The 27,044-nt window shown below is 37.9% G+C and overlaps 2 protein-coding genes across 6 annotated transcripts in view; both read right to left on the bottom strand.

Moving 5' to 3' along the window:
* Positions 1–27,044, bottom strand: part of Phlpp2 (PH domain and leucine rich repeat protein phosphatase 2) — a 77,109-nt gene that overhangs the window by 19,161 nt on the left and 30,904 nt on the right. For all 5 annotated transcript variants that reach the window (XM_004842901.3, XM_021256735.2, XM_087210641.1 and 2 more), the window contains exons 4-10: positions 22,037–22,227; positions 14,174–14,299; positions 12,420–12,574; positions 9,139–9,285; positions 8,492–8,722; positions 6,725–6,927; positions 3,221–3,281 (exon numbers count right to left, since the gene is read on the bottom strand). In XM_004842901.3, coding sequence (XP_004842958.2) covers positions 3,221–3,281; positions 6,725–6,927; positions 8,492–8,722; positions 9,139–9,285; positions 12,420–12,574; positions 14,174–14,299; positions 22,037–22,227 — 1,114 coding nt within the window. The remainder of the gene's footprint in view (positions 1–3,220; positions 3,282–6,724; positions 6,928–8,491; positions 8,723–9,138; positions 9,286–12,419; positions 12,575–14,173; positions 14,300–22,036; positions 22,228–27,044) is intronic.
* On the bottom strand, positions 18,537–22,009 carry LOC101699300 (ATP synthase F(0) complex subunit k, mitochondrial). Its single transcript, XM_087212798.1, has one exon. The coding sequence runs from the start codon at positions 20,322–20,324 to the stop codon at positions 20,142–20,144; it is 183 nt and encodes a 60-aa protein (XP_087068924.1). The 5' UTR covers positions 20,325–22,009; the 3' UTR covers positions 18,537–20,141.

The following is a 27,044-nucleotide window of genomic DNA, read 5'->3' on the forward strand; positions in this document are numbered from 1 at the left end:
TACCTGAATATATACAGTAATACTGGATCAATTATGCTACATGTTCAAAGATGGTAAGAATGCTTTCAACGGTAGAAAAGCACATGTGGTAGTATGGGAGGACAAGGGAGAGATAAGGAAAGATTTAGTAGAAACGGCATTTTAAACAAACTTCGCTGATGAGTAGGAGTTCCACAAATAATTATGGGGGGGATGCAAATTCTAGAGAAAATTAACACTGAGTAAAGGTGAGGAAGTAAGGATAAAACAATTAGTGGGAGGAAAGTTTCAAACCACTGAAAACATGAACTTAAATGTTCAGTAGAGTATAAGGCAAATATTTAGTTAAGAGAGATTTTGTTTTTAGATGGGACCTAACTTCTCTATGCCTCAAGGTATCCATCAGTTGATGGGTCAATTTAATGAGGCAGAATGAAGTAAGTGCTGTATAAGAGAAATGCAGATATTGCTGGCAGTATCGTGAAGGGAACATTGCCTGAAATAGGCCAAAGCAAACCCTCTAAGAAATAGGACATCTGGGTTAGTATTTGAAGAAAGCTATACTGTGACTTTATATGAGGAAGGCATTCCAAGCAAGGGGTGCCAGCATAAGACAGAGCACAGGCCAGGGAAGAAATGGCATGATATGAGGGAAACAAGCAGTTTAGTGCTGTTGAAGCAATTAGTGGTGGGTGATAAAAGCAGAAAAACTAAACTGGGACCAGGTCTAAACCATGTCTGAAAGGTTGTGACTAGATCCTGCTGATACATGGGCTTCACTGAAGAGTTCATAAACAGTGGAGGGACAATATCAGCTTTGTACTTTAAATAGATCACTGTGGAACATGCTGTCTGTTGAAGTGGTTCCAATGATAAAAGAAAGAATAATTACAGTTGCAGACAAGAAATGACATAAGCCTAAATGAATATGAATAAAGTTGGAGGGGAGGAAAGGTAAGGAGAGGGAATTCTAAAAATATTTAAGAGACAAAAATGAAAATGATTTGAAGATAGATTTGATGTAGGGAGGAGAGTAGAGGGAAGGATAAAAAAATCACTTTCAGGCTTCTGGCCTAAAAGACCAGGGAGATGATAATAACATAGGCTGAAAGAGACACCAGACAAACAAGTTAAGGTGGGGTAGAGGAGTGAATAATGAGTTTAATTTTGTGCATTTTTGAGGTACCTGGTGATGTGCACATCAAAATACCCAGTGCAGACTGGAGGCATGGATCTCAGGCTGACAGAAGAGGGCCTGGACTGGAAATCTGGGTGACACTGACACTGAGTGTACCTAAAATCACTGGAGTAAATGAGACCATGTCCAGTGACAGGTGCAATGGGTCAGGGATAAGACCCTGGGGATAACTGTCCTTTGAAGGGCTAAGGAAAGGGAATATACAAAAGAGACAGAAGCAATGGCCTATGTGGCATGAAAAAAAAAAATCATGTTGCATTAGCCAGCCAAGGAAGCAATACATTCAATGAAAAAGGAGCAAGTGTCAATACACTGGTAGGATAAGGAAAAAGGAACTGAGGAAACTGAGGTAATAAATGCAAATAATTCTTGAGAATAAGAATTTGGACAAAAAGGAGGTGAGAGTGATTAGACAGCAGTAGCTACAGTGATTGTGAGGTAAAGTAACTCTGTTACGAAGACAGAAAAGATATAAGTATTTGTGCAGACTGAGAAAAAGGAAGACACTAAACAAACACAAGAGAAGAAGAGGGCAACAATAGACCAAGCCCAGAGTGGTGGGAGTGGCTGAGGTCAAAGGCACAGAGAGCTGGACAGGCCTTGAACAGAGGAAAGAAGCTGAGAATGGGCATGAGTCTACATAAACTCAAGTGGGGTGATACGAAGCCCAGGGAAATCACCCACAATGGCCTCTATTTTCTCAATCTAATAGGAAGCAAAACTCGCATGCAAGAGATGATGGGGTGTAAAGAAAATAGTATAACTGAGAACATATACCAAGGACATTAGAAGGAGCTGACAAAAAAAAGAACCAGTAAGCTTCAGATGAGATTGGAAATTGTGAATTTAGTGGAGCCAAATGGATGTGATTTTATTCGGCAATGATCAAGCTCAGTGGAAAAGGTAAAATGCCAGTAATGATCTGTACTGGGATTTTACTAAGAAGATGACAGCAAGCAATGGATGGAAAGGAATCTAAAATGACAGCTTAATAATGATAATAAAGTAACTACAAAAGGAAACTTAGGTGGAGAGACTACTATATGCCAGGCACTATACTATGTATTTTGTATCATTTATCTCATTGAACTATAATCACAAACCTGATCATCATACAACCCTGATCACTGCTGCTAGACTGCTTTGAGCACTCTGTATTCATAGCATTTATGATGCTGCCATGTAACTGCTTGTCTGAATGTTGATCTCTTCCACTGACCTTGAATGCCTAACACAGTGTTTAAAATGAATGAGCAACAGTATATTGTAAACCTCACTGGTTTATTCCTGACCACCAAGAGAATAAAGTCCTGAATATAATTAAAATCAGGCTGACAGAGTTACGAAAATATAAAAATAAATAAATAAAACAGAATTTAAAAAATTTAAAGCTACTATGTAAAAATAAGGAATATCTGATTTTGCCATGAGTGGTGGCACCTGCTTGCTATTCCAGCAGTTGAGAAGGCTGACTATATCAAGTTTGAGGCCAGCCTGGGCAATTTAGTAAGACTTTCTCAAAATTTCAAAAAGCTGGGGATGTAGCTCAACACTCCCTAGGTTCAATTCCCCCCACATAAACACCCACAAAAGAATTATCTGATTCCAATTGAAAAAAAGCAAATCACTACTGTAAAGATGGTAGTGCAGTAACAGCAAACCTTTTAGAGCTTTCAATGATAACAAACAGCTCCGTTCGCCACCACTGCGATAAGCCTCCTCTTCAACCTTTTAGAAGGGATAATTCATAGGCACCTTTCCATTCCAAGAGTCCTTCTTCTTCTTCTTTTAGTACCGGGGATTGAACTCAGGACCTTGTGCTTGCGAGGGAGGCATGGTGCCACTGATCTAAATCCCCAGCCCGAGAGTCCTTCTTCTAACTATAAAGCTATTAGACTTATTTCTCCAACTCATCCTTTTGCCTTTCTCCAGGTTATCCAATTATTTCAATATATTTAGATTTCTTATATTTCAAAACCACCAAAGAATTCACATCTAGCTCTTAAGAATCAAACAAGCACCACTCTCATGAGACACACTCACCGGGAGAGTTCCAGGGAAGTGAGTAGATTGGGCACAGGGTAGACATTCACTGCTGTCAGCCCTGTTGAAAAATGAACAGGTGTTAATGACATCTTCCAAAGAAGCAAACAACTGAGCGTGAACAAGGGAAAGGTAGCTTAGTAAAGTCACAAGACAAAAATTGACATCTAATCAAATGACTAAACACAAAGCTAGTGGACAACTCACTTTGGCTAACTGATCCTGATTTGTCTTGAAAAATAAATCCAACAACTAATTAAAAGATCCTGTTACTGCACTGGATTTACACGTAGTTGTTAAATATCAATAGTAACTACTTAGTGTTACTAATTTAGTGGATTTCTTCTAGCAATAGTCTAACCTTTAAAATATAACATAAATACAAAAATAATTGTTACATGTACCAATCTGTGAAATTCCACAAGGTGAATACACCAATGGAACCAAAAGGCAGATGAAGAAACAGAAATGTTACCAACTCCAGAAGTAACCTCTTCCTTTCTCTTCTAGTCACTGCCCCATAAGGGCAACATTAATTATCCTGACTGAATTCTACAGATGGCTTTTGCCTATCTACACAAATAAATGCATACACTATGTATAAGGTTTTTGTCTAGCTTCATTCACTCCACAGTATGCTTGTGGGATTTGTTCATATTACTGCATATGGTCCCATGTTTATATAAAGTTGTGAATATGCCACTGTTTATCCAGTTTACAGTTGACAGACATTTAGTGTTTTCTAGCTTGGGTTAACTATGAACAGTGTTTCTATGAATGTTTTTCAGTCCGTGTCTTTGTGAATTAATATAAGCATTTATGTTGAATATGAGCCTAGGAGTTTTTAATGTGATTGTACTAATTACACTCCAAACAGTTGCCACTGGTATCTTCAGTCTTTGTCATTGTCATCATTTTGGTGGGTGTATAGTGACAATACCTGGGGGTTCCAATTTGTATATCCCTGATGAAGAGTGAAGCTGAGTGTCTTTTCCTATATTAAATGATCCTCTGGATAACTTCTTTTGTAAAGCTGGGTTCTTTACCTTGAGGCATCAAAACTGCAAATGTTCATGTGAATTCTTCCAGGATGCAGAATTTAACAATTCTACAAGCTGGGCATGGTGGCACATTCTGAGAGGCTAGGGCAAGAGAATCACACCTTTGAACCCAGCCTGGGCAACCTGGAGACTTAGCATTTCTGTTTCAAAAATTTAAAAAAGGGCCAAGGATTTAGCTCAGTGGTTCCATCGCCTGCCTCGCAAGCACAAGGTCCCAAGTTTGATCCCCAGTACCAAAAAAAAAAAAAAAAAAATTAAAAGAAAATTTTTTAAGGGGCTGGGATGTAGCTCAGTGTAAAAAGTTCAATCCCAAGTACCTTAAAAAACAAAAAAGATTCTCCAGATAAGACTGGCTAATCTCAAACAAGCCCTGTTTAGAACGCTGCTATGATAAAATCTCAGTGACCAACAATAACTGCCTGCGTGTCAGTGAGGTCTTTCCCAGCAGGGCCAGGCACTCAAACTTTCTAGATTAAAGAAATAGATGGGTCTGATAAGAAATTTCTCCATGGCAAGGACCTACTACCATGTCACAATATCGTACACAGCAACAGTCAATACTCATCAGTTGTGACCCTCTTCTTACCCAAGCAATTAATCTGAGCCACAATCTGAAGTTTCCATAACATAAGAGGTAATGAAAACACTAGGCATTAACTTGCTTTTATCCTAATAATATATTCTTCCGATACAGAGAAGCAAATAAAATGAACACTCTTTCATCCATCATGTAGCTTTTAGCAAATCTATATTCTACCCTATATGTTTTACTTTTTTCAGAATTAAAATATTGTATATAACAAGAAGTAATGAATAGGACTTTTCATTCCCATGGATTCTTTCATGCTTGATACATACTTACAGCTAGGAAAACAGTATTTCTGAATTTTGATAATTATCATAATCTTATATATAACTATGTACCTTCCTTTGTGCTAAAAAATGTTTCTGAATTTATGCACATCAATCCACAAAGTGATAGTATATTCATTTCCATTGCTGCGCAATATTCTACTACATAAATACATCACAACTGATCTACTCATTTTCCTATTGACAGTCCTGTTTTTTTTCACAACAAAAACAACACTGTGATAAACATCATGTTCACATTTGAGTGACTCTAGAATACATTCTAAGCAGGGAATTGCTAGAGTATCATTTACATGGACCTTCAGTTTCTCTAACATGGTCATATTGCTCTGAGATGGTTTTATGGTCAACCTTCTCACTGGCAGCATGCAATGGCTCCAGAAGATGTTTCTCCTCATCTTTGGTTACACTCAGCTTTTTATATTTGATGAGGATAAAATGGTTTTACTTAAATTTGCATTTTTCTGATACCTGATGAAAATGAAACCCCTCCCCTTTTTTAATGGTACTGGAGACTTAACCTAGGAGTATTTTACCACTGAGCTATACCTCCAAGCCTTTTTATTACTTAGTTTGAGACAGGTCCTCATCTTTTCCTTCTTTAAACATTGAAAAAGTATAACTTCTACGGTAAAGAACTCCCCGTGATAATGGCCTCAAGAAGTATGAGACCCTTTACATTTACAAATATTCCTGGAGCAAATCCCTATTGAAACAAGGGGTTTCTTTCTCTAAACTACTACAGCACAAGCTTCTAGACCAGAGACTGGCAAATTTTTTCTGTAAAAGGCTAAATAGTAAATATTTCAAGCTCTGTGAACCATAATATAGTTTCTCTACCACTCGATTCTGCCACTTTCATACAAAAGCATTGTGTACTTCTATCACTGTGGCTGTGTTCCAATAAAATTTAATGAATGTAGAAACTTGTATTTTATAAAATTTCCATCTCTCAAGAATTCTTCTTTTGGGCCAGGGATTTAGTTCAGTGGTTCTGGCGCCTACCGTGCAAGCGCAAAGTCCCGAGTTCAATCCGGTACCAAAAAACAAACCAAAACAAAAAAGAATTCTTTTTTTTTTTTTTAAACCAACTACTAAAAGGTGTAGAGAAACCAGGCATGTTGGTGAACTCCTATAATCCCAGCACTTGAGGACTGAGGCAGATCACCATGAGTTCGAGTGCAGCCTGGGATAAATAGTGAGTTCCTGCCTCCAAAAAAAAAAAAAAGACATAGAGACCATTCGATAGGGAATGAAAAAGAGAGCTGGGCAGGTTTAAACCCTGGGCCACAGTTTGCCAACCTGTTTTAGCATAGTATTGATACTGTTTTAGGCATATTTTGCATAATGCCTCTTATGATCATTTAATGAATGACAAGTATTTTGCCTTGTCTTTTTACATACACCTCAACCACATAAGTATGGAAAGCAAAGTTAAGAGATAAAGCTAAACCTCAATGAGCCACAAACTCCATTTTACAAAGCAGTAGAAAAGGACAAATGCCACTGTTAGAAAGCTCAGACTAGAGCTAAAAGGGGAAAAAAAAGAGAGGTTGTTCAGAGAACTCACTGTTTGAACTGGCACAGAGAATTCGTAGGGAGAAGCCACTCAGTGTCAGCTCCCTCAGCTGGTTCCGCTCACAATGCAGCTGCTCCAGGCTACATAAGGAGCTAAGATCCAAGTCAGTCAGCTGATTGTCCCTCAAATCCATGTGCGTAATGTATTTATTTCCCTCCAGATTTTCAAAAACCAAGGTTTTCAAATGATTCATCCTTAATATTCAGAAATAAAGAAATAATCAGAAATAATTCTATTTAGTGTGCCTACCAAAAGAAAAATGAGAGAGGTATGACTCCTTTCTCTCTTTTCTAAACAATTTAGGAATTTCACTACTTGCCTAATTTTGCAAATGTTGTTTACAGACCACAAACAGTTTATAAACAAAGAACTCAAGGTGCAGCTAAGTTAGACAGTCCACACTGGCAAATACATATACAAATTAAATATAGAGAAGGAAAAGCTGGGTATGGTGACACACGTCTGCAATCCCAGCTACCTGGCAGGCTGAGGCGGTAAAAAATGGGGGGGGGGGGCACAAAACAGGTAAACAGTTACATTCAAGCATTTAATAAGAATAGGTGGCAATGAACGACAAAAATTAATATACTTCTGGGTGGGTGGGTAGCTAAGTGGTCAGGAGAGGAATCAGATATCTTTCCTCCCATTGCTGTGCTTACTCTGTCACCAGTGCTAAGACTCACATGACACTAACTAATGGAGAAGAAACTACTCTGTACATATACAGAATGGTTCAAAGGCAAGCTCTATAAAATTATTTCTTGGTTCTTTTCCATACAAGTATATGATTTGATGCACACAGGTCTGCTCTCATTTTCCTATTTTTAAGAAATCTCTTACTTGTTCTTTACAAGGCACATTAATGGCTTCCTGTAAATGACAGAACATTCAGTAAGTGTCTTTTACCATTCTTATTATGAGTAGAAAATAAGACTATAATGAAAATTTCTTAGTAAAGCCTTCAACATTTCAATTATAATACAATGTTACCAAGAAGAAAACCCATGATCAACAGAAAAATAGTCATTTATGGAAAACTATAAACTACTAATAGTATGCATATAAACAGATGTTCAACCTTACTCATAAGTAAATAAATGTAGATTCAACAATAAAAACTATTTCTATCTTCTGACAATAAGGAAAAGGACTACTAAAACCCAATACAGATAAGAATGTGAGGAAACAAATTCTCATAAAATGTTGCTGGAAGGGTAAGTCAGAACAAGCTTTGTCAAAGGTAATTTGATGGTCTGTGCCATGTGGCACACCTACCTGATCCTTAATCTCTCCTCTAGTGTATGACAAATGAAGTTTAACCACAGCTTTTAAAATCTCTACTTCTGGGGCCAGGGATTTAGCTCAGTGGCTCCACGCCTGCCCTGCAAGCGGCAAGGTCCTGAGTTCAATCCCCAGTACCTAATTAAATAAATAAATAATAAATAAATAAAATGTCTACTTCTAAACTATTCTAACATCCTTCTTTTTCTTGCAGTACCAGGGATTGAACCCAGGGTCTCACAGCTGTTCGCCTAGCCCTCTACCATTGAGCGACTACATCCCAGCCCTAAAATCCTAATATTTTTAAGTCTTTATAAGGAGTAGACATAAAGGTCTACCAGCATCAAGCTAAAGGAAGCTGTGGTAAAGAATGGCCTCACCAGGGCCGGAGATTTAGCTCAGTGGTTCCACCACCTGCCTCCCAAGCACAAGGTGCCAAGTTCTATGCCTGGTACCAAAAAAAAAAAATGGCCTCACCTTAAATCCACATGCTTGATATGGCTCATCCGGCTCAGCACCCCTAAATCCAGGACTTCCAGACAATTTCCTACCATAACCACTTTATCTAACATTGTGAGTTTCTCATAAACATCAGGAATGTAACTAAAGTTGTTGAAGGAAATTCCCAAGGAGGAAAGCTGTTGCAGATTTCCCAATTCTTCAGGTAAAGTATTCAGAAAGTTGCCATCAAGACAGAGTGTTTGAAGGCTGAGGGGGGAAATAAAGTTCACTTTATGAAAGGTTTCATTCAAATGAATAGAACTAGAGTTATGGATTCTGACTTTGTCACTAATTTATTATCAATTTCAAAAAGGTAAAATGTCCTAACTCTTGACCTACACAGATCTAATAAACAACACAAATAACTTTCAACATTAGCATCAGGGAAAAAAAAAAGAAAAGCAATATTAAGAGTCAGGATCTCTGTGTGCTGTTGAAATGGGGGCACTGGTCACTGTTGGAGGGATGGAGATCTCTGGAATCAAGCACTGCTGCTAACTAGAATTCTAAACTTAGTGATTTATTTTACTGCAAAAGCTCAGGACACTATCTTTAGTCCAAATGCCAGACAACTCCTTATTCTTCAAGGGAAAAGAGAAATCTAGTAAAAGTTAGATACTTACTTTAGCAGGTTTCCAATCTGAGTTGGCAGGTCATGAAATCCATTACAGGAAAGGTTGAGCTCAGTCAGCGTAGAAATCTCACAAAGCAATACAGGGAACAACCCAAGTTTGTTGTGGGACAAGTTCAGGCCCTTCAGTTGAGAAAATCTAAAGAGCAAACACAAATGTGTATACCGTACTTCAATAATCTGTTACATATCTTTACAAGGGACCTCAATGGCCTTTGATGATCTATTTTAAGTGATGTTTCGATTTGTCCCATAAATGTCACTCACTACATGCCAAATGTCGTGCAAGGGCAGAGGCTACCAAGATGACTAATGCACAGTCCACGTTATCGAGCAGATCAGATCTAGTGTGATGGCAATTCTCTACTCACTAAAAAGGCAGAAAATCTTGAAGAACAGCTCATGCTGGTACAATTGTTTTCTATCAAGTCATATTTGATATGCTTGAAATCTTTTTTCTACAAGTATGTAGTAACAAAATTCTTCACAAAAGTTAATCAACTCATACAAAGACAAATAGTAGATCAAATCTCATTATAAGCAATTTCTTTTATCATACTCAAGTTATATTGGCTCAAAAGCCTCTTGAGGGGCTGGGGATTTAGCTCAGTGGTTTCGGCACCTGCTGCACAAGCACAAGGACCCGAGTTCGATCCCCAGTACAAAAAAAAAAAAAAAAAAAAGCCTCTTGAAATGAATGGGCCAGTTGAGGCTGAAAACATGTATGTGAGAGCGTTTTACTGTGATGTGGTCTGATACACAACATGAAATGGTCATTTTTAGTGCTTCTGTTCTGTTTGTAGAAGTAAAAGTGTTCACACAGTCTTAAATAGAAATGGTATCATCATCGAGTGGGTCCACAGGAGTCACTCTGGGAGTATGTGAGTGTCATACTTTGTTATTATACAAGTGTAAGACGGTAAGGCTGAGGTGTTGTTCTCTATGACAATGACCCATCACAAGCTCCTAGATGTGAATCCTTGGTATTTCACTCAGATGCTCCTCTTCCAAATTCTCAATATTCAATTTCCAGATGACCTGACCTTGATTACAGATTATTCTTTTACCTGGCGCCCTGAATTCAGAATTTCCAATCCAGTCCTGCAACTGGATTAATCCTATTTTTTAAAGTGACTCAAGATATACTAAAAACTGATTTCCTTAACAATATAGCTTGTTTTGATATCTATAAACAAATATTATTAAAATAAATCATAATTAAATATAGGCTTATACTTTAAAATTATTTCTGAAACACATCTAATGAGATAAAATCCGTTTCTGGAAATTATTCTGGAATTATAAGCTATTAAGTAAAAATGTGAAATATATCATTTTAATTTATATTTTATCTCTTTTTTGACAATAACTGGACATTAAACCCAGGGCCTTTGCAATCCCCACCCACTTCCCCCCTTTTCTTTGGTACCGGGGATCAAATTTGGGACCTTGCGCTTGCAAGGCAGGCGGCAGAACCACTGAGCTAAATCCCCGGCCCTCACCCCTTTTTTTTGAAATAGGGTCTCACCATGTCACTAAATCGCCCAGGCTCAGCTCAAACTTGCAATGTGATCCTCCTGCCTCAGACTCCCAGAGTGTTAGATTACTACCATGCTTGGCTGTGAATTATTTTTTTGATCACCATGCAATATTTTCTCGGGGTTTTTTGTTTTTTGAGACAGGGACTCATTATATAGTTCAGGATGGCCTTGAATTCACAGCAGTATTCTCCTACTGCAGCCTTGCAAGTAGGTACCACCACACCCAGCCTTAAACTATAATGAATGCTTTAATTTCCAACTTCTCCCTTCCCAATCAGAAGCCCAGTCGTTTACACCACATATTTAGTCACAGTCATCCTTCTGGGTTTTTGGTTTTTGCAGTATAAAAACAAGTGCCTCACACTTGGCACTGAACTACTTCCCTAGGCTTTTTGATTTTTCACTTTTGAGATATAATCTCACTAAGTTAGCTAAGCTGGTCTCAAATTTGCAATCCTGCCTCATCCTGAGTAGCTGGCATGACAAATGTGTGCCACCATACTCAGCCTTTTAGGGCATGGGGTCTTGCTGTATTGCCTAAACTGATGTTGAACTCAGGAGTTGCAACTCTCCCAACTCAGCCTCCTAAGTAGCTGAGGCCTATAAGTGTGCACCACTATGTTCACTTTTCAGCCATCCTTTTATAAGTGCAGGAAGGAGGTGGGATGCATGGAGGGTAGGAATGGGAGAATATATTCTAACAAAGAGACAGAAAAATATGCAGGTCATAGTGTTTTTTCACTAGAAGACAGAGGTTTCATAGCTGACAAGACTCAAGAGTTGGTAAGAGCAGGTACAAAGGAAAGACAAAGCCCTGACTAGAATTCTTGAAATTAGGCTTATCTGTTTGAAATCATTTAAATTTGGTATCTCTGATTCAAACATTTTCCATTAAAGAAAAAAATAATCTTTCATTGCTAAATCTCTCAATTTACCATGCTTCACAGTTAACCACATGAAACAATTTCCAGACCACCACAATTCCTTGTTGCCTCTGTGACAGAATATTTGCATCAATCTACGGGGTTTATTTATTTTTATTTTTTTTTGTACTGGGGATTGAACTTGGGACCTTGCACTTGCGAGGCAGGCAGCAGAACCACTGAGCTAAATCCCCAGCCTGATCTACGGTTTTATTGGGGAAGAAGGGGAGTAACAAGGAAGTGGAAGAACTGTGTAATTTTTTTAAAATCTTAATTTAACTTCAAAACAGAGAAATTTTAGAACATATAGGATGATAAGTGCTATGGTTTGGATGTGGTTTGTCCCCCAGTGTTTCACGTGCTGAAAGCCTGAGTAAGACTGAGAAGTGGTAGATATTCAGTGAAAGGTAATTAGGGGTGCTGCCCTCAGAAGGGACCAATCCAGGTTTTTGGAGTGCGTTAGTGCCCAAGAAAATGATCTGTTCTAAAAGAGCAAGCCTGAGCCTTGAATCTTTCTGGCTTCCCATCTCACTATGTGATCGTTACCTCTCACATGTGCTCCCACCATGATGCCATCTGCTATGATGTAATGTAGACAACCTGGCCCCCACCAGAGGCTGAACCAACAGGGCCATGTGATCTTGGACTTAAGCCTCTTTGCCTTATATGTTACCCAGCTGCAGCTATTTTGTTGTAGAAATGGAAAATGGATAATACAAGTAAGCATGCTCTCATAACAGTACAAACCACTAAGATACTGGTTACAATTTGGTTTCAACATTTGGTCTGAAAACCTATTCTCCACATACTTGTAGAGTGTGTCAAGGCCCCCTGGTCTTTCTAATTGCATGAAGTTGTGTCGCAGATTGAGGTAGGTGATATCTTGACTGTAGAAGAGATGCTCAGGAACCTCCTCAAGGCTGTAACATGACAGATCCACAGTGCTGATTCGCTGGGACACCACCTAAGTAAGGTCAAAAAGAAGAGACTTCTGAGCTAGTTCTGACAACTGTCTATCACCTACCACATGACAGAATGACATTTATAACAAAAAGGCACTGACTAAAAGCTAGGAAAGAAAAAAGATAAAAGAAATCCTTTTTTTTTTTCCAGTGGTGGTACTGGGATTGAACCTATGGCTTTGTGCATGTGAGACAAGTGATTTACCACTGAGCTGCATCCCTAGCCCCAAAATACTCATTCTTAAAAACCAGTTAATTTTCACTTTTCCTGAACACCATAAGCTGCTTTAAAAACAAAAGTATCAACTACAAAGTCTCTTCAAGTAAAAGGTAAAAAAAATACAAATTATAAAGCTGTAAATTTGCAATTTCATACAAGAAGTAATGTTAAGATGAACCAAAATGACTGTACAAATGAAACACTTTGAAGTGACGGCACGACCTTCCATAGCCACACTGGCTTGCTGTTTTCCAGCAGTTTCTTCATCTGGTATGAGTACAAAAGCAAATAACCAATCATATAGCACACTGATGAGCATGCTGAAGATGCACAAAAACATTAACTTCTCTTTAGAGGGCAGGAGAAAAGAATAGCTACTTAAAATGGAAACAAGTTCTATTCAGAATACATTTTATAATCAACACAATATAACAACAAAATTCAATAGACCAAAAGTGTATTATTATACAAGTAAAAACCTTAAAATTTTTACTTGTATAATATGTTCATAAAATACGAATTATAAAAAATTGATCTAAAAACAAACAATATATTACTGGAAAAGCCACTCATGTTTTGATAGCATGTCATTATACTGTAACAATCCCTTATGCAAAATTCTGCAAAGATGTCTAGGAGAGAATTTGGAGATTACAGTACACTTATACAGTTATTCATCTTTAACACTAAAAAAGGAAAAATTATGCTGAAATGCTAATTATCCTCAGTATATATAATAATGGTTTGTGACAGAATTATATGTCACCATCCCATCAATACCTTCAATTTGTAGAGGTTCATCAAGGCTGCACCAACTATGTACAGACCAAGAAGCACTGCGTTACAAGATACAGAACAGACCAATAAATCACTGAGTGCTATGGCTGAGGGAAAGCCATGAAGTCTCACTGCATCTCAACTCGTTCAAGGCTCAAATCTCATTATACCTTAATTGCTTCCAAGGCCCTAACTGACAGAGATGGAATAAAGGTAAATGCACCTGAAAAAAATGACAGCTTGTTGTACTATGCAAATATATGTAATCAGTTAAAAACTTGATGGAATCCATTACTTGTCATTATATGCTAAGAAAAACCTAGAAATGAAATTAGGAATTATAATTCACTGTCCTAGGCCTAAGTTCAGTTTCAAAATACAGTAAGTCCCCGACTTATCAACATTTGGGTTCCTAACTTTCACAGGTGTACTGTATAAGATTCACAGGTATACTGTATAAGACTTACTTTGTCGGATTATGAACAAACCCAACTTACGAATATTCTCCCGGAAAGGAACTCATTCAGAAGCCGGGGACTTACTGTACACTGCTATTGGGCTCCTACATTCCTATGACCAACCAGGAGGTCTGACCACTTATCACCTTAGATGCTTGCCGCTGCCATCTCTGGTACTCCGCCAAAGTCTCAAAGCTGACATGATAGGTCTGAGCCTGGGCTCCAGCTGAGCTGAATGCAAGGGAGTGCTGCCGGCGCTTCACTTCTTCTATCTGAATGAGGAGGGGAGAAAACCAGAACCACTAAAAAACAATCCAAATCAAAAAGTAAAAGCATGGTGACAAGGCAAATAACCCAATTCTCAAAATGGCAAGGGAACTGAGCAGACATTTCTCCAAAGAAGATGCACCAATGGCCAACAAGCACATGAAATGATGATTAATGTCGTTAGCCATCAGGGAAATGCAAATCAAAGCCACAATAAGATATCACTTCACACCCTCCAGAACAGTTAACATGAAACATAAGTGTGTATAATAAGTCTTGCCAAATCCATGTGTGCTGGCACACGCCTGTAATCCCAGCACTTAGGAGGCTGAGGCAGGAGGATCACCATGAGGTTGATGTCAGACTGGGCTCTATAGTGAGACCCTATCTCAAAAAAAAAAAAAAAAAGCTTTGGCAAAGATATGGAGAAGCTAGAACTCTCATAATACTGCCGATGAAAATGTAAAATGGTATAGCCACTTTGGAAAATAGCCTGGCAGTTCCTCAAAAGGTTAAACACAGAGTCACTATGTGACCTAGCAATTCCACTCCCACATTTACATGAAAATATATGTCCACACAAAAACTTGTACATGAATGTTAATACCAGCATTATTCACAATAGCCAAAAAGTGAAAGCAATCCAAATGTCTAACAATGAATGAATGCACAAAATGTGGCCTATTTAAAAGATGGAATATTATTTGGTGAAAAATAGGAACAAAGTATTGATACATGCTACAATACGAATAAGCTTTGAAAACAGCTCAAGTGAAAGAAGCCAGTCACAAAGAACGATATATTTTATGATTTCATTTATATGAAATGTCAGAATTGGTAAATTTACAGAGAGAGAAAGATTTGTAGTTGTCTAGGGCTGGTGAGGAAACTGATAGGGTTTCTAGATTATAAAAATGTTCTAAAAATTATTGTGGCAGCAGGGTGTGCTGGCGTACACCTTTACTGCAACTATTCAGGAGGCTGAGTCAGGAGGATCTCAAGTCTGAGGCTAGCCTAGGCAACTTAGCAAGCCTCAGTCTCAAAATAAAAACAGCTGGGGATGTAGCTCAGTGCAAAGCTCCTGGGTTCACTACCAATCAATCAATCAATATTAGTGTGGTGATAGTTGTGTAAGTGAACATCTAAGAGAATGTGCACCCCACACACAATGGCCTTTTCTTTCTGCACATGCATACACTCTCTCCCTCCCCTCCTACACCCTACCAATGTCTTTCTCTCTCTTTTCCCTTCCAATCCCCATTTGCCAATAAGACTCACACTAACAAACCCAAGGAATACACTGTGATCTTGATACATCAGCTTTGCTTTTGCTCTGTCACCAGCAGCTAGTAAGCAGGACACCAGTACACTATGTCTCCCTTACTGCCAGGGACCCTTAAGTTCTCTTTCATCCTATCTAAAATCTTTCACTAGACTTGAGAAAAGAGGCAAGAACTTTCTCCATTCCTATTTGTGGTGATGGTAGGGATTCACAGCACAAAACAGCTCTTCAAAGCATCTCTCCCTCAAACATCAACAAGTCAGCCTATATAGCTTTGATAAGGACATAGGCTTTTTATAGTTATGGGACCACTCATATCTTTGGCATCTTACTTTGGCAAGTCATAGCAGTTGAATCTTGGCAAATCAGCTGGAAATTTACAAGCTATACTGGTAAATCATTAGGTTTCTGTTGCCAACTAAAAATTGAACCAAATGGCAGATACACAAAATACTTTGAGCAAAAAAGAATCATGTTAAAAAGATTAACTATTAAATAAGTTTCATAATATTTAATTGCGATATTCACGACCAAACCATTTTATTAGTAAATCACTGTAATTGAATGTGTCAAAACAAAGAATTTTACTGAAATGAAGAATGTTCTAGAATAATCTTTTCTTTTAAATATTTTATTATGAAATATTCCACACAGAAAAGTATAGAGATCATATGTCAAATATTGAGAAAGGGTTGTAAATCTCCCACTAGAAATTAATTTGTCAACTCCATAATTAATTTTGGTATTATATATGTTGAGACTATACTGTCACATATGTGCAACCTAAATATTAATGGTAAAAATGTTCCTTTTATCATTTTATAGTAAGCTCCTTTATGTCTTTTTTCCATTAAATTAGGGACTCAAATAAAATTCAGATTTTTAAAATTCACTGATTCTAAGTGAACTGTCTGATGAATTTTTATAAATGAATAGTACAATCCTATGACCCCCCCAAATTTCTCTTGTGCCCCTCTGTAGTCAATCCCTTTCCTGTTAGTGATCTATTTTCTATCACTATCTAGTTTTTTGTTTTTTCCTTAATTTCATATAAACGAAATCACACAATAAATGGACTTTCGGATCTGGCTTTTCTCACTTAAGAGTAATGGTTTCCAGGGTTATCCTTGTTCTCGTTATCAACTCATTCCTTTCTACTGCTAAGCAGTATTCCATTGCATGGATATGCCACATTTATCTATTAATTCACAAGTTAATGAGCACTTAGGTTATTTCTATTTGGGGCCATCATAAGACTGCTATGAACATTCAATTGTAAGTTTTTATAAGGACATATGTTCATTTATCTTGGTAAATAACTAGGAGCAGAATTGCTAGATCACCTGATAAGCATGTTTAATTTTATAAGAACACGCTGTTGGGGCGGGGATTTAGCTCAGTGGTTCTGCTGCCTATCTCACAAGCACAAGGACCCAAGTTCGATCTCTGGTACCAAAAAAAAAAAAAAAAGAACATGCTGTTTTCTAAAATAACTTCCTTCCCACAATGGCATAAAATGTTCTGGTCTATTCACATCTTTGCCAAACTTGGTATTCATAAGCCTTTTAATTTTGGCCATCCTAGTGATATGGAGTATCCCACTGTGATTTTCATTTTTATTTCTCTAATGACTAATGATGTTGAGGATCACTGACACCTATTTATCTCCTTTGCTAAAGGTTGTTCAGATCTTTTGCCTATTCCTTACTGGGTAATTTGTCTTTTTTATTACTTAGTTACAACGTTCTTTATATATTCTGAATACAAATCCTTTGTTACATACATTCATAAGTTTTGTATGATATAGTAATTTTCTTTTGTTACTTGACAAGTATATACTTCCCCATCATTTAATAGTGAACTTTCTTTTTCTTTTTTTTTTTTTTTGGTACTAGGGATCAAACTCGGGTCCTTGTGCTTGCGAGGCAGGCGGCGACACCACTGAGCTAAATTCCCGGCCCTAATAGTGAACTTTTTAAGAGTAGGTTTTAAGTTATGTCTCTTATAAAGACCAAATAGGAGGATTTTAAATAACATAATCTGACAATTACAATTATTATGTATTATTATTAATTTGGACTTATCGCTATCACTAATTTGTGATAATTTACTATGCTAATTATTCTGCTCTTTTTTCCATTTCTTCCTGTTTTCTTTTCTCTTTTCCTTTTTTTGGTGATTACCCTTAAAATGCTTAAATTCGTATGTGACAATTTTTCTAATAAAGTTTAAAATTAGTGTTTCTATCCTCCTATCCCAAGACAATATCATTCTTTACTTACCGAGTACATCGTTACATCTTTATTTTTTTTGGTACCGGGGAATGAACTCGGGACCTTGCGCTTGAGGCAGACAGCGGAACCACTGAGCTAAATCCCCGGCCCCCTACATCTTGCACTCTTATTCAGGACAGTATGATCTTAGATAAAATGCAAATTTTTTAAACATTTTATAATGTTTTAAATTCAGTACCATATTTTATCAATGTCTGCACTCGTTGTTTCTTGTATCTCATACCTTCTCTTTGAATTTACTTTCCATTCTTTTCTATCCTTTTTTTTTTTTTTTTGGAGATAGGGTCTCACTATGTAGTTTAGGCTGGCCTTGAACTATGTAGCCTAGGCTGGCTTAGAACTTGTGGTGATCCTCCTGCCTCAGCCTCCCAAGTGCTGGGGGATTATAGGTGTGTGAGACTACACCTGGCTGCTGTAGTTCTTTCATAAGAATATGTTAGTTTAATTGTTGTATAGAAAAATGCAGGGTTTTTTCCTTGACTCTTGTAAGATGATTTGCCTGGTGTAATATACAGGTTGACATTTTTTCAGCTACTTTGCAAACAATCTTCTAGTAAATATTTTTGATAGGACAACTGCTGTTAAGTCTGCCACTCCTTTACAGATAATCTTTTACTCTCTGGAAGTGTTTTGCTGTCTGGAAACATTTTGTTTTGCATTGTGATGTGTTGTGCTTCATTTTTTTTGTTTTGTTTTCTTTTGAAACGGAGTCTTGCTTCATGGCCCAAGCTGCCTTCAAACTCTTGGGCTCCAGCTATCCTCCTACCTTAGCCTCCGAGTAGCTGTGACATAGCATACATCACTGCACCTGGCTTTCTCTGGAAGCTTTATGATTTGTTACTGTCCTTTATATTCTGCAATGTATCTACCTATAGATTTTTTTATGTCTCCTACTCAGTACTCAGTGTACTTTTAATCTGGACGTTCATGTTGGTCTGCATTTCTAGAAAAAAAATTTAACTATTATTTTTTCACCTATTGCTTGTCCTTTCTCCTCTGCTATTCCTATTAGGTTTATACCACTGCCTCTATATAAGGCTTTTATCTTTTCTGTGGGGTAGAGATGGGCGTACTAAGAATTAACCCAGGACCTGACACATGCTAGGCACCTGCTCTACCACTGAGATATACCCCAACCCTTTTTATTTTTATTTCGAGACAAGGTCTTGCTAAGTTGCCCAGACTGTCTCAGACTCCTAGTACAGACATTCACCACTATACTTAGCTATTTTATCACTTTTTATCTTTGAAATTCCTCAGTACATCAGTTAATTATATCCAGCCACAAAACAATGACTTAAAAAAAAGGAGAAGTCAATCCATGCCTGGTGCAGCAGCTCTATAATGCCATCAAGAACTCAGGCTTCTTTCCAAATAGCCACACTCGCCTCATGCTTGACAACTCAGTCACCACATAGCTGTGCCACCTCCAACACTAAGGGAATCAAAGGAAGGCAAAGTAGAGCAAATAGACAAGACATCCACCCATGTCTGCCCCCCTTCCACCTGCCTCAGTACTGGGAACTGAACCCTTCAGTTTTCCAGACTGCTGGCATTATAGGCGTGTGCCATTGTGCCTGGCTACCTGCCCCATTTTAAAGAGCTTTGCCAGAAGTTCCACCTTGAAACTTCTTTTGTATCTCACTAGCCTCTACAAGACAGGGTGGAAGATACGTTTTTTTAAATAATTTTTTATTAGTGTACGTTTACAGTACCTAATGATTACATTCATTATGGGGAGTGGGTACATGTAAAAAAATGTATCTTTTCAGTTTTTACTTTTGTGTGTGTGTTTGCAGTATATCATGATCACATTCCTTGTGGGGAGTTGGTACATAATCATATCATAATTCCTTTGTAATCCTCTCCCCCTCCCCTTCCCTAGGGGATACAGTTTTTGCTCCTTGGCATATTGCCAGCCTAAGCAAAATTCTGTTCTACTAGAAAGAGAAAGAATGGCCAAGAATTCCTTTACTGTTACTCAATTCTCTCTCTGTCTTGTCTAGGGTTTTTCTACTTATTAACATGGATTTTTGTCTTATTCTGTAGCGTTTGCAGTACTGTAAAGGATTGAATCCAGGGCCTTCACATTGAATTACATCCCCAGCTCTTTCTTATTTCTTTTTTTTTTTTCCAGGTTCATAATTTATTGTACAAACTGAGTATTACACGATGAGTGACAGCTCCTCCAGGCATGGGAACTTCACAGATGAAGTCAGATACTGTAAAATCCTAGCATGCACAATGCCCTGGGTTTGATTCCCAACACACTTATGTTGCTTTCACAGCTGGCGTTTTTCTTTTTTTAGACCTTAACTTGAAATACAAAATCGTCAGAGCAATGCCTCCATATGTGGCCAGTACACAATTCATTCTACCTGTGAGAGTGTAAGAGTTGAAATATTTTTTGATGCCAGTGAACTGATACTGGGCGTCAGCTTCTGGACCTGCCATGATTTCAGTCTCGCCAGAGCCACAAATTCCACAGCTGACGTCCTTCAACGTACACAGCTCCCTCCACCCTCTTTCTTCTTAGTTTGAGACATAAAACACTAAATTATCCTGGCTGGGCTTAAAGTTGGTATCCTCTTGCCTCAGCCTCCCAGAGTGCTGGGGTTACAGGCATGAGCCACCATATCTGATTATCCACCTAAGTTTTAAATTTTAGTAACTGTATTCTGGCTTTGAACTCACTATATAGCCCTCCCTGGCCTCAAACTTGCAGCAATCCTCCTGCCTCAGCCTCCCAAGTGCTAGGATTATAGGCATGCACCACCACACCTGGCTCATTTCCAAAATTCTAATTCACTTATTCATAGCTGGATACAGTATTTTTATTTCAGAATTTTTCTTATTCAGAACTCTTTTTCCTTTTTTGTTCTTTTATTCTACCTTGGAAATTCCTAAACACATTAATTTCCAAGTCTTTTTAAGATGTTTATTTCCTTTTCAATCTGAAGTGTGCTAATCTTCTGATATTATTGAGTCTGTGAATGGATATTTTCTCTAACATAAAATTTCTGTGTTTTTGCTAAATTTGCTAAATTTGGTTTAGAGGCTCTAAATAGGAAGTTCATTTTCTCTTTCTCTTTCTTGTTCTATTTCCTGCTTCCTTTCCACAAATCCCCAACTTTGTCCTTATTCACTTCTTCCTTCTCAAGCAGTTTTACTTTCTTCACACTGTCCTTCAGCCTCCAGGACAAGAACCAGGTTTCATACTGGCAGTGGTAGGTTCTTGCTTTGTATTTGATACTGGAGATTGAGCCTGGCCCAGATCACTCATCAAGAAGAGAGAACTTTCAGACCCAGATATTACAAGAGCTGTATTCCTGGGGCGTGACAGCCTTTCCAACACAGTATCCAGCAGACGCATAGATTCAGACCTACTAGCCACTTTACATTTCTAAACTCAACTATGCCTTTTCAGATTTTACCTTTTTAATACATGTATTTTCTCTATATTACTGTGTATTTGGATGAGACTGGATGTTTCAGAATGTGACTTTACAAGGTCATTTTGTCTGGAAGTCCTCTTAAATTCACATTGGTTATGACTTTCTATAAATATTCTTTCTATAAATATTATTGTATCTGTTTATGGTTCTCTGTAACTCTGTGTAATTAGCAAAGGAACTCCTTTCCTGGAAGGTGAAATCCTCTAGGACAGATGTGAGCAGTGGCATGCCTCTCTGGCTGCTGAACTGAGGCTCATGAGCACCTTAGTCTCTGAATTTTATTCTGATGGGGGGGGTGGAGAAATGGGAAAGAATCTATTTTGGTGATGGATGCTGGCAGCTACTTCTAGTTTCCAAAGGCATCTTCTAATGGCCCACACCCTCACAGTCTACTCTTGTTGTCAGCAAGAGCATCTAGTGCATAGCAGTGGAGGCAAGGTGCCTTCAACAGATTGTTCTTTGGCAGGATTTGGGGGAATGAATAGCCTCTGAACCTCTTAGCGAGTCTCTGATACAGTCTTTAATGATTGGCTTGTTTGAAAAGATTCAAAAAATCTATAAAAAGCTATGTAATATTTTTTTTTCTTCAGTGCTTGAGACTGAATCCATGGACTGCACATGCTAGGAAAGTCCCCTACACTGAGCTATCTTCCAAGCCTTTAATTTTCTTAATGATCAAAGAAAAGAATAATTCATCTTTGTGAGTCTTACCTTTCCCCCAACCAGAGGCAAAATGTGCATCTTTCCAGTTTGACATTCCTTCACTGAGGAAACGATAAGGCAGGTGCCACAGAGAACAACTAGGCGCTCAGCCCACTTATGCAGCTGAGTCTTTCCCTTGCGAACATTATAGATACCAGACAGTAGGATTCGATCCAGATGATCCATCTGGCATGGTTTTTCTGAAAAGAAAAGAGTACATCAGAATCTACCATGAAGTAGTAGAATACAGAAAGGGAAAAGGAAAGTATTATGTGCCAACATTCAGCACCTTATTTATAGATCTAAGTATCCAAAGCAATATGAGATTTCAGTCCTAAAATACCCATCACCGAATTTATATAGTGGAAATACTTGTGAATTTCAGTCTACAGAGCAAGTCTTTACCTTGGATGCCACTGTTAACCCTTCCCCAAATAGATATCCCTTGTAGGTGGGCCAAGAAAGGCAGTACAGCATAAGGATTAAGATTATGCACTTTGGAGTCAGCCACATTTGAATCTGAATCCTGGTTCTTTTACTTACTTTGTTTCCTTGAACCACCTCATCCCACTGAGCATTACTTTCCTCATTTATACAGTGTGGATTTTATTATCCTATCAGTTTATATTTTATTAAGTTTCTACCTTCAAAGGGATCTTATAAGAAAATAAGATAATGTAAATCACTAAGGGTTATTTTAGGTACAAAAGAAATACAGACTAAATGACACCCACTATTGATATTAGTCTACTGTAGAAGGAAGAAAGTAAGAACTATTCATCTCTGTCTCTCACGAAGAAGAGCTTATGGATAATATTTCAATCAACTATTCCTGTCATGGTGGCAGGAGCTACCATAGGCATGCATGAGCTTCGTTCTTTAGGCACCCTCCTACCCATCAGAAGACTTCACAACAGATATACAAACAAAACTAAACACACTGAGACAGAAGAGATGTAACATTCTTGCTAAAACCACTACTAGAAACAGATAAATATAATACATACAAATGAGAGGAGCAGTATGAATGTGTAATCAGTAAACCTAGAGTTGGGAAAGCCAGATTACACTCCAGATATCCCCAAACAACTGACCATGTAACCTTGGGCATCACTTTGTCCACTTAATCATGTGTTTCCTCTAAGTTATATGAGAAAATGGGCTAGATTACTTCAAAGCCTCAAAACTCCATTACTCAATAAAACTTTACATGCCAATACTAAATATACTGGATGGTGGTCATTTCTCCTTTTTCTTTTCTTTCTTTTTTTTAAAGACAGTAGCCCAGGCTGGTCTGAAATTTGTTAAATTGCCTAGGCTAGCCTTGAAGTCACTATCCTTTTGGCTTAGTCTCCCAAGTACTGTGATCACAGGCACGTATCATCACAACTGGCTCTCCTATTGTAAACTGACCCCTTCTACCCATATTCTAAATTATATCTTCCTCAGGGAGTTTAGTTCTCGGATCTACATTTCCTAAGCTCTAAGTCTATATCTCTAACTACCTGTCAGACGTATCTAACTGGGTATTTACCACCACTTAAAATTAAATATGCCTAAATCAAGTCTTCATCATTCCTGCAAACAAGCTCTTTCTCACAAGTCAAGGTCTATCCTCTCCTGAAATCTCCCAGGCTCAAAATCAGTCACCTTCAACTTTCGTGTTTTTTCCCTCAACTCCCTTTTCAATGAACCATCAACTCTTACTGGTTGATTATTTCTTCAAAAATCTGTTGTAGGAAGGATGTTTCCCCATTCCCTATTAATTCACACCTGAATTAGCCACACTAGTACAAGATTTATCTTCCTCTGGTTCATTTGGATCCCACCACTTCCTCTCTCATCTGCCATATGAAGGCTAAACTGACAGTGCATTCATGGCCCAAAACAATCTGGACTTGAATTATCCATGAAAATTTCTAATCTCCTACTTCTGTCCTTTTGATTTCTGCTTACTGAAATTCTGCCATTTCTTAAAGAAGCAACTCATATATTACTTCTTCACAGACTCCTCCAATTTCTAGAGCTCTCCCTGATTTTCTAAGAACAGTGATAGGAAACTTTTCTATCATCTACCAAAATATATCATATATGTATATTAGTTAAAAGAGTTTGGTATCTGAATAAAAGACAACAGATCAATGCAGCAGGATAGAGTCCAAAAATAGACCCTTGCTTATACAGGAATTTAATAATAATAAAAGTGATGTTTCAAATCTGTAGGAAAAGGATGAACTAATTACACAAAGGATAAAGTAGTTATTTCCTTACCTCACACTATATTTTAAAAATATAAAAATACTGGAATAAAATATACAGTATTATTATGACCGAGGACAGTGGTAGAATATAAATGAATGAGAAAAAAATTATGACTAAATAAGAATTTTAAACTTTTGTTTTGTTTTTGCTTGGTTTTTTTTAAGACAGGGTCTCACTATGTAGTTTATACTGGTCTTGAACGCACTATGTAGCCCAGGATAGCCTTGAACTCATGGCAATCCTCCTGCCTCAGCATTCCAAATGCTGGGAATACAGGTGTCCACCATCATACCTGGCTAAGAATTTTAAACTTCTGTATAATACAGAAAAATAAGCAAAACTAAAAGGTATAGGCTAGAAAAAGTCCAGCGACAAATACAGCACCCAAAAGATATATATTCAGAATATTTATAGAAGTCCTTTAGATCAAATTTTAAAAAGAAACATAAATATCAATGGGTAATTCAAAGTAGAAGAGACCTGAAAGTCCAATGGAAATATAAAACAACTCTCAGTTATACTAAGTAAAACAAAAATGAAAACAATGAGACCATCATTTCATGCATCAGATTAATAAAGATTTAACACGTTCCTGCTGACCTGTACCACTGGTACACGCATGAATGTCCCATCAGGCAGCTTATACTACCTGATGGGACTGCCCCATGCCTCCCGATAGGATAGTCATGCATGTACTATGGGTGGTTCAGAGCCACTTGGCAGCAAGACACACAAATTATGGCCCCATAATGAGCATGTTAAAAAGCCTAGCTGGGCATGTAGTACATAACCCTAGCTACTGAAGAGGCTGAGGCAAGAGGATTGAGTTTCAGGGAAGCCTGAGCAATAGGCCCTGTCTCAAAATAAAATAAAAATGGCTGTGGATGTAGCTCAGTAGAAGAGTGCCCCTGGGTTCAATCCCCAGGACCACATACATACATACATAATATATATGGCCCTAATAATACTGAATGGTGATATTGTGGGTAAAGGGGTACTGATATACTGATTTAAAAAAAGTGTGCTGCAATTGTAACTAATAATATTTTTTTTTCTTAAATTCTTTTATTGGTATATTTTAGGTATACAACACATTTACATTTCTCATTGGGAACTTGGGCCTTTACATGATCCATCTTGGTTCTTATTTCTTCCCCATTCCTAGCCCTCCCTTCACCCCCTCCACTCTTCCCTATTTACAAAGACTTTATTTCCATTTTTTCCATTTCTCAACATTTTTCCTTTCCCTCCTTTCCTTTCCCCTGTGCCTCCCACTACCCCTACCCCTTTGGACCTTTTCTTCCTATTTTACATTATCGATTATTCATTCTAATAATTGGTACATTTTAGGTATACAATATAATGACATTCATCATTGGAAATTTGCACCTTTACATAGTCTCTCTTGGTTCTTCTTTTTCACCCTTGCCCAGCCCTCCCTTCAACCCCTCCAGCCCTCCCTATTTACAAAAATTTTGTTCCTATTTTTCCATTTTCTCATATTAATTCCATTCCCTTCTTTCCTTTCCCCTACCCCTCCCACTTCCTTCCCCTTTGCCCCTTTTCTTCCTATTTCACATTCCCTATTATACGTTTTAGTCCTTATTTACACTTTCAGTTTCTCACACCAGAGAAACTATTCGGTATTTATACATGTGTATCCTATTTATTTCACTTAAGAGTATCACCTTGGGCCAAGGATTTAGCTCAGTGGTTCTGCCACCTGCCTCACAAGCACAAGAACCCAAGTTCGATCCCCGGTACCAAAAACAAAAAAAGAGTATCGCCTCAATGTGCATCCATTTAGCTATAAATGTCTCTAATTTCTCATTTTTTATGGCTGAGTAGTACTCCATTTTATTAAAAACCCACATTTTCTTGATCCAGTCTCCAGTTGATGGGCATTTGGGCTGTTTCCAAGTTTGAGCTATCACAAACTGTGCTGCTATGAACATGGGTGCACATATATCACTGTGGTATGATTCTTTTAATTCTTTGGGGAAGATCCCCAGCAGGGGAATAGCAGGGTCAAATGGGACTTCCAGTCCTAGTTCTTTGAGGTATCTCCATACTGATTTCCACAGTGCTTGCACCAGTCTACACTCCCACCAGCAGTGGAGCAGGGTTCCTCTTTCCCCACAGCCCCACCAGCATTGGTTACTGGTTGATTTCATGATAGCAGCCATTCTTTCTGGAGTGAGGTAGAATCTCAGCATTGTTTTCATTTGCATCTCTCGAATGACCAGTGATGTTGAACATTTTTTCATGTATTTATTTGCTATTTCTACTTCTTTGTCTGGGAAATGTCTTGTTCATTTCAGATGCCCATTTTCAGATTGGGTCTTTAAATTTGGGAGGTCTGATCTTTTTAAGTTCTTTATAGATTCAAGATAGTAGACCTTTGAGGAAAAGCAGGTGAAGTTTTTTTCCCACATTGTGGGTTGTGTCTTCACACTGCTGGTGGCTTCTCTTGCTGGGCAGAAGCTTTTTAATAAGAAGAGATCCCACTTGTTGATTGTTTGTGCTAGTTCACGGGCAACTGAGGTTTTGTTCATAAAATCTTTTCCTACGCTGATGTCTTCAAGAGTTCTACCTAACCTCTGTTCCAGCCGGTTCAGTGTTTCTATTTTAATATTTAGATCATTAATCCATTTTGATTTTAGTTTAGTGTATGGTGAGAGATATAGGTCTAGTTTTAATCTTTGGCAAGTTGAAACCCCATTTTTCCAGCACCATTTATTAAAGAGGCTATCTT

The sequence above is a fragment of the Heterocephalus glaber genome, unplaced genomic scaffold (assembly GCF_053883595.1).
Source record: "Heterocephalus glaber isolate CG9 unplaced genomic scaffold, H.glaber_assembly_v1.0 deba00000071, whole genome shotgun sequence".
Classification (NCBI taxonomy): domain Eukaryota; kingdom Metazoa; phylum Chordata; class Mammalia; order Rodentia; family Bathyergidae; genus Heterocephalus; species Heterocephalus glaber.

What these genes read in the sequence shown, in the direction of transcription:
- LOC101699300 (XM_087212798.1), bottom strand. Translation starts at nt 20,324, where the DNA reads ATGGCAGGTCCAGAAGCTGACGCCCAGTATCAGTTCACTGGCATCAAA.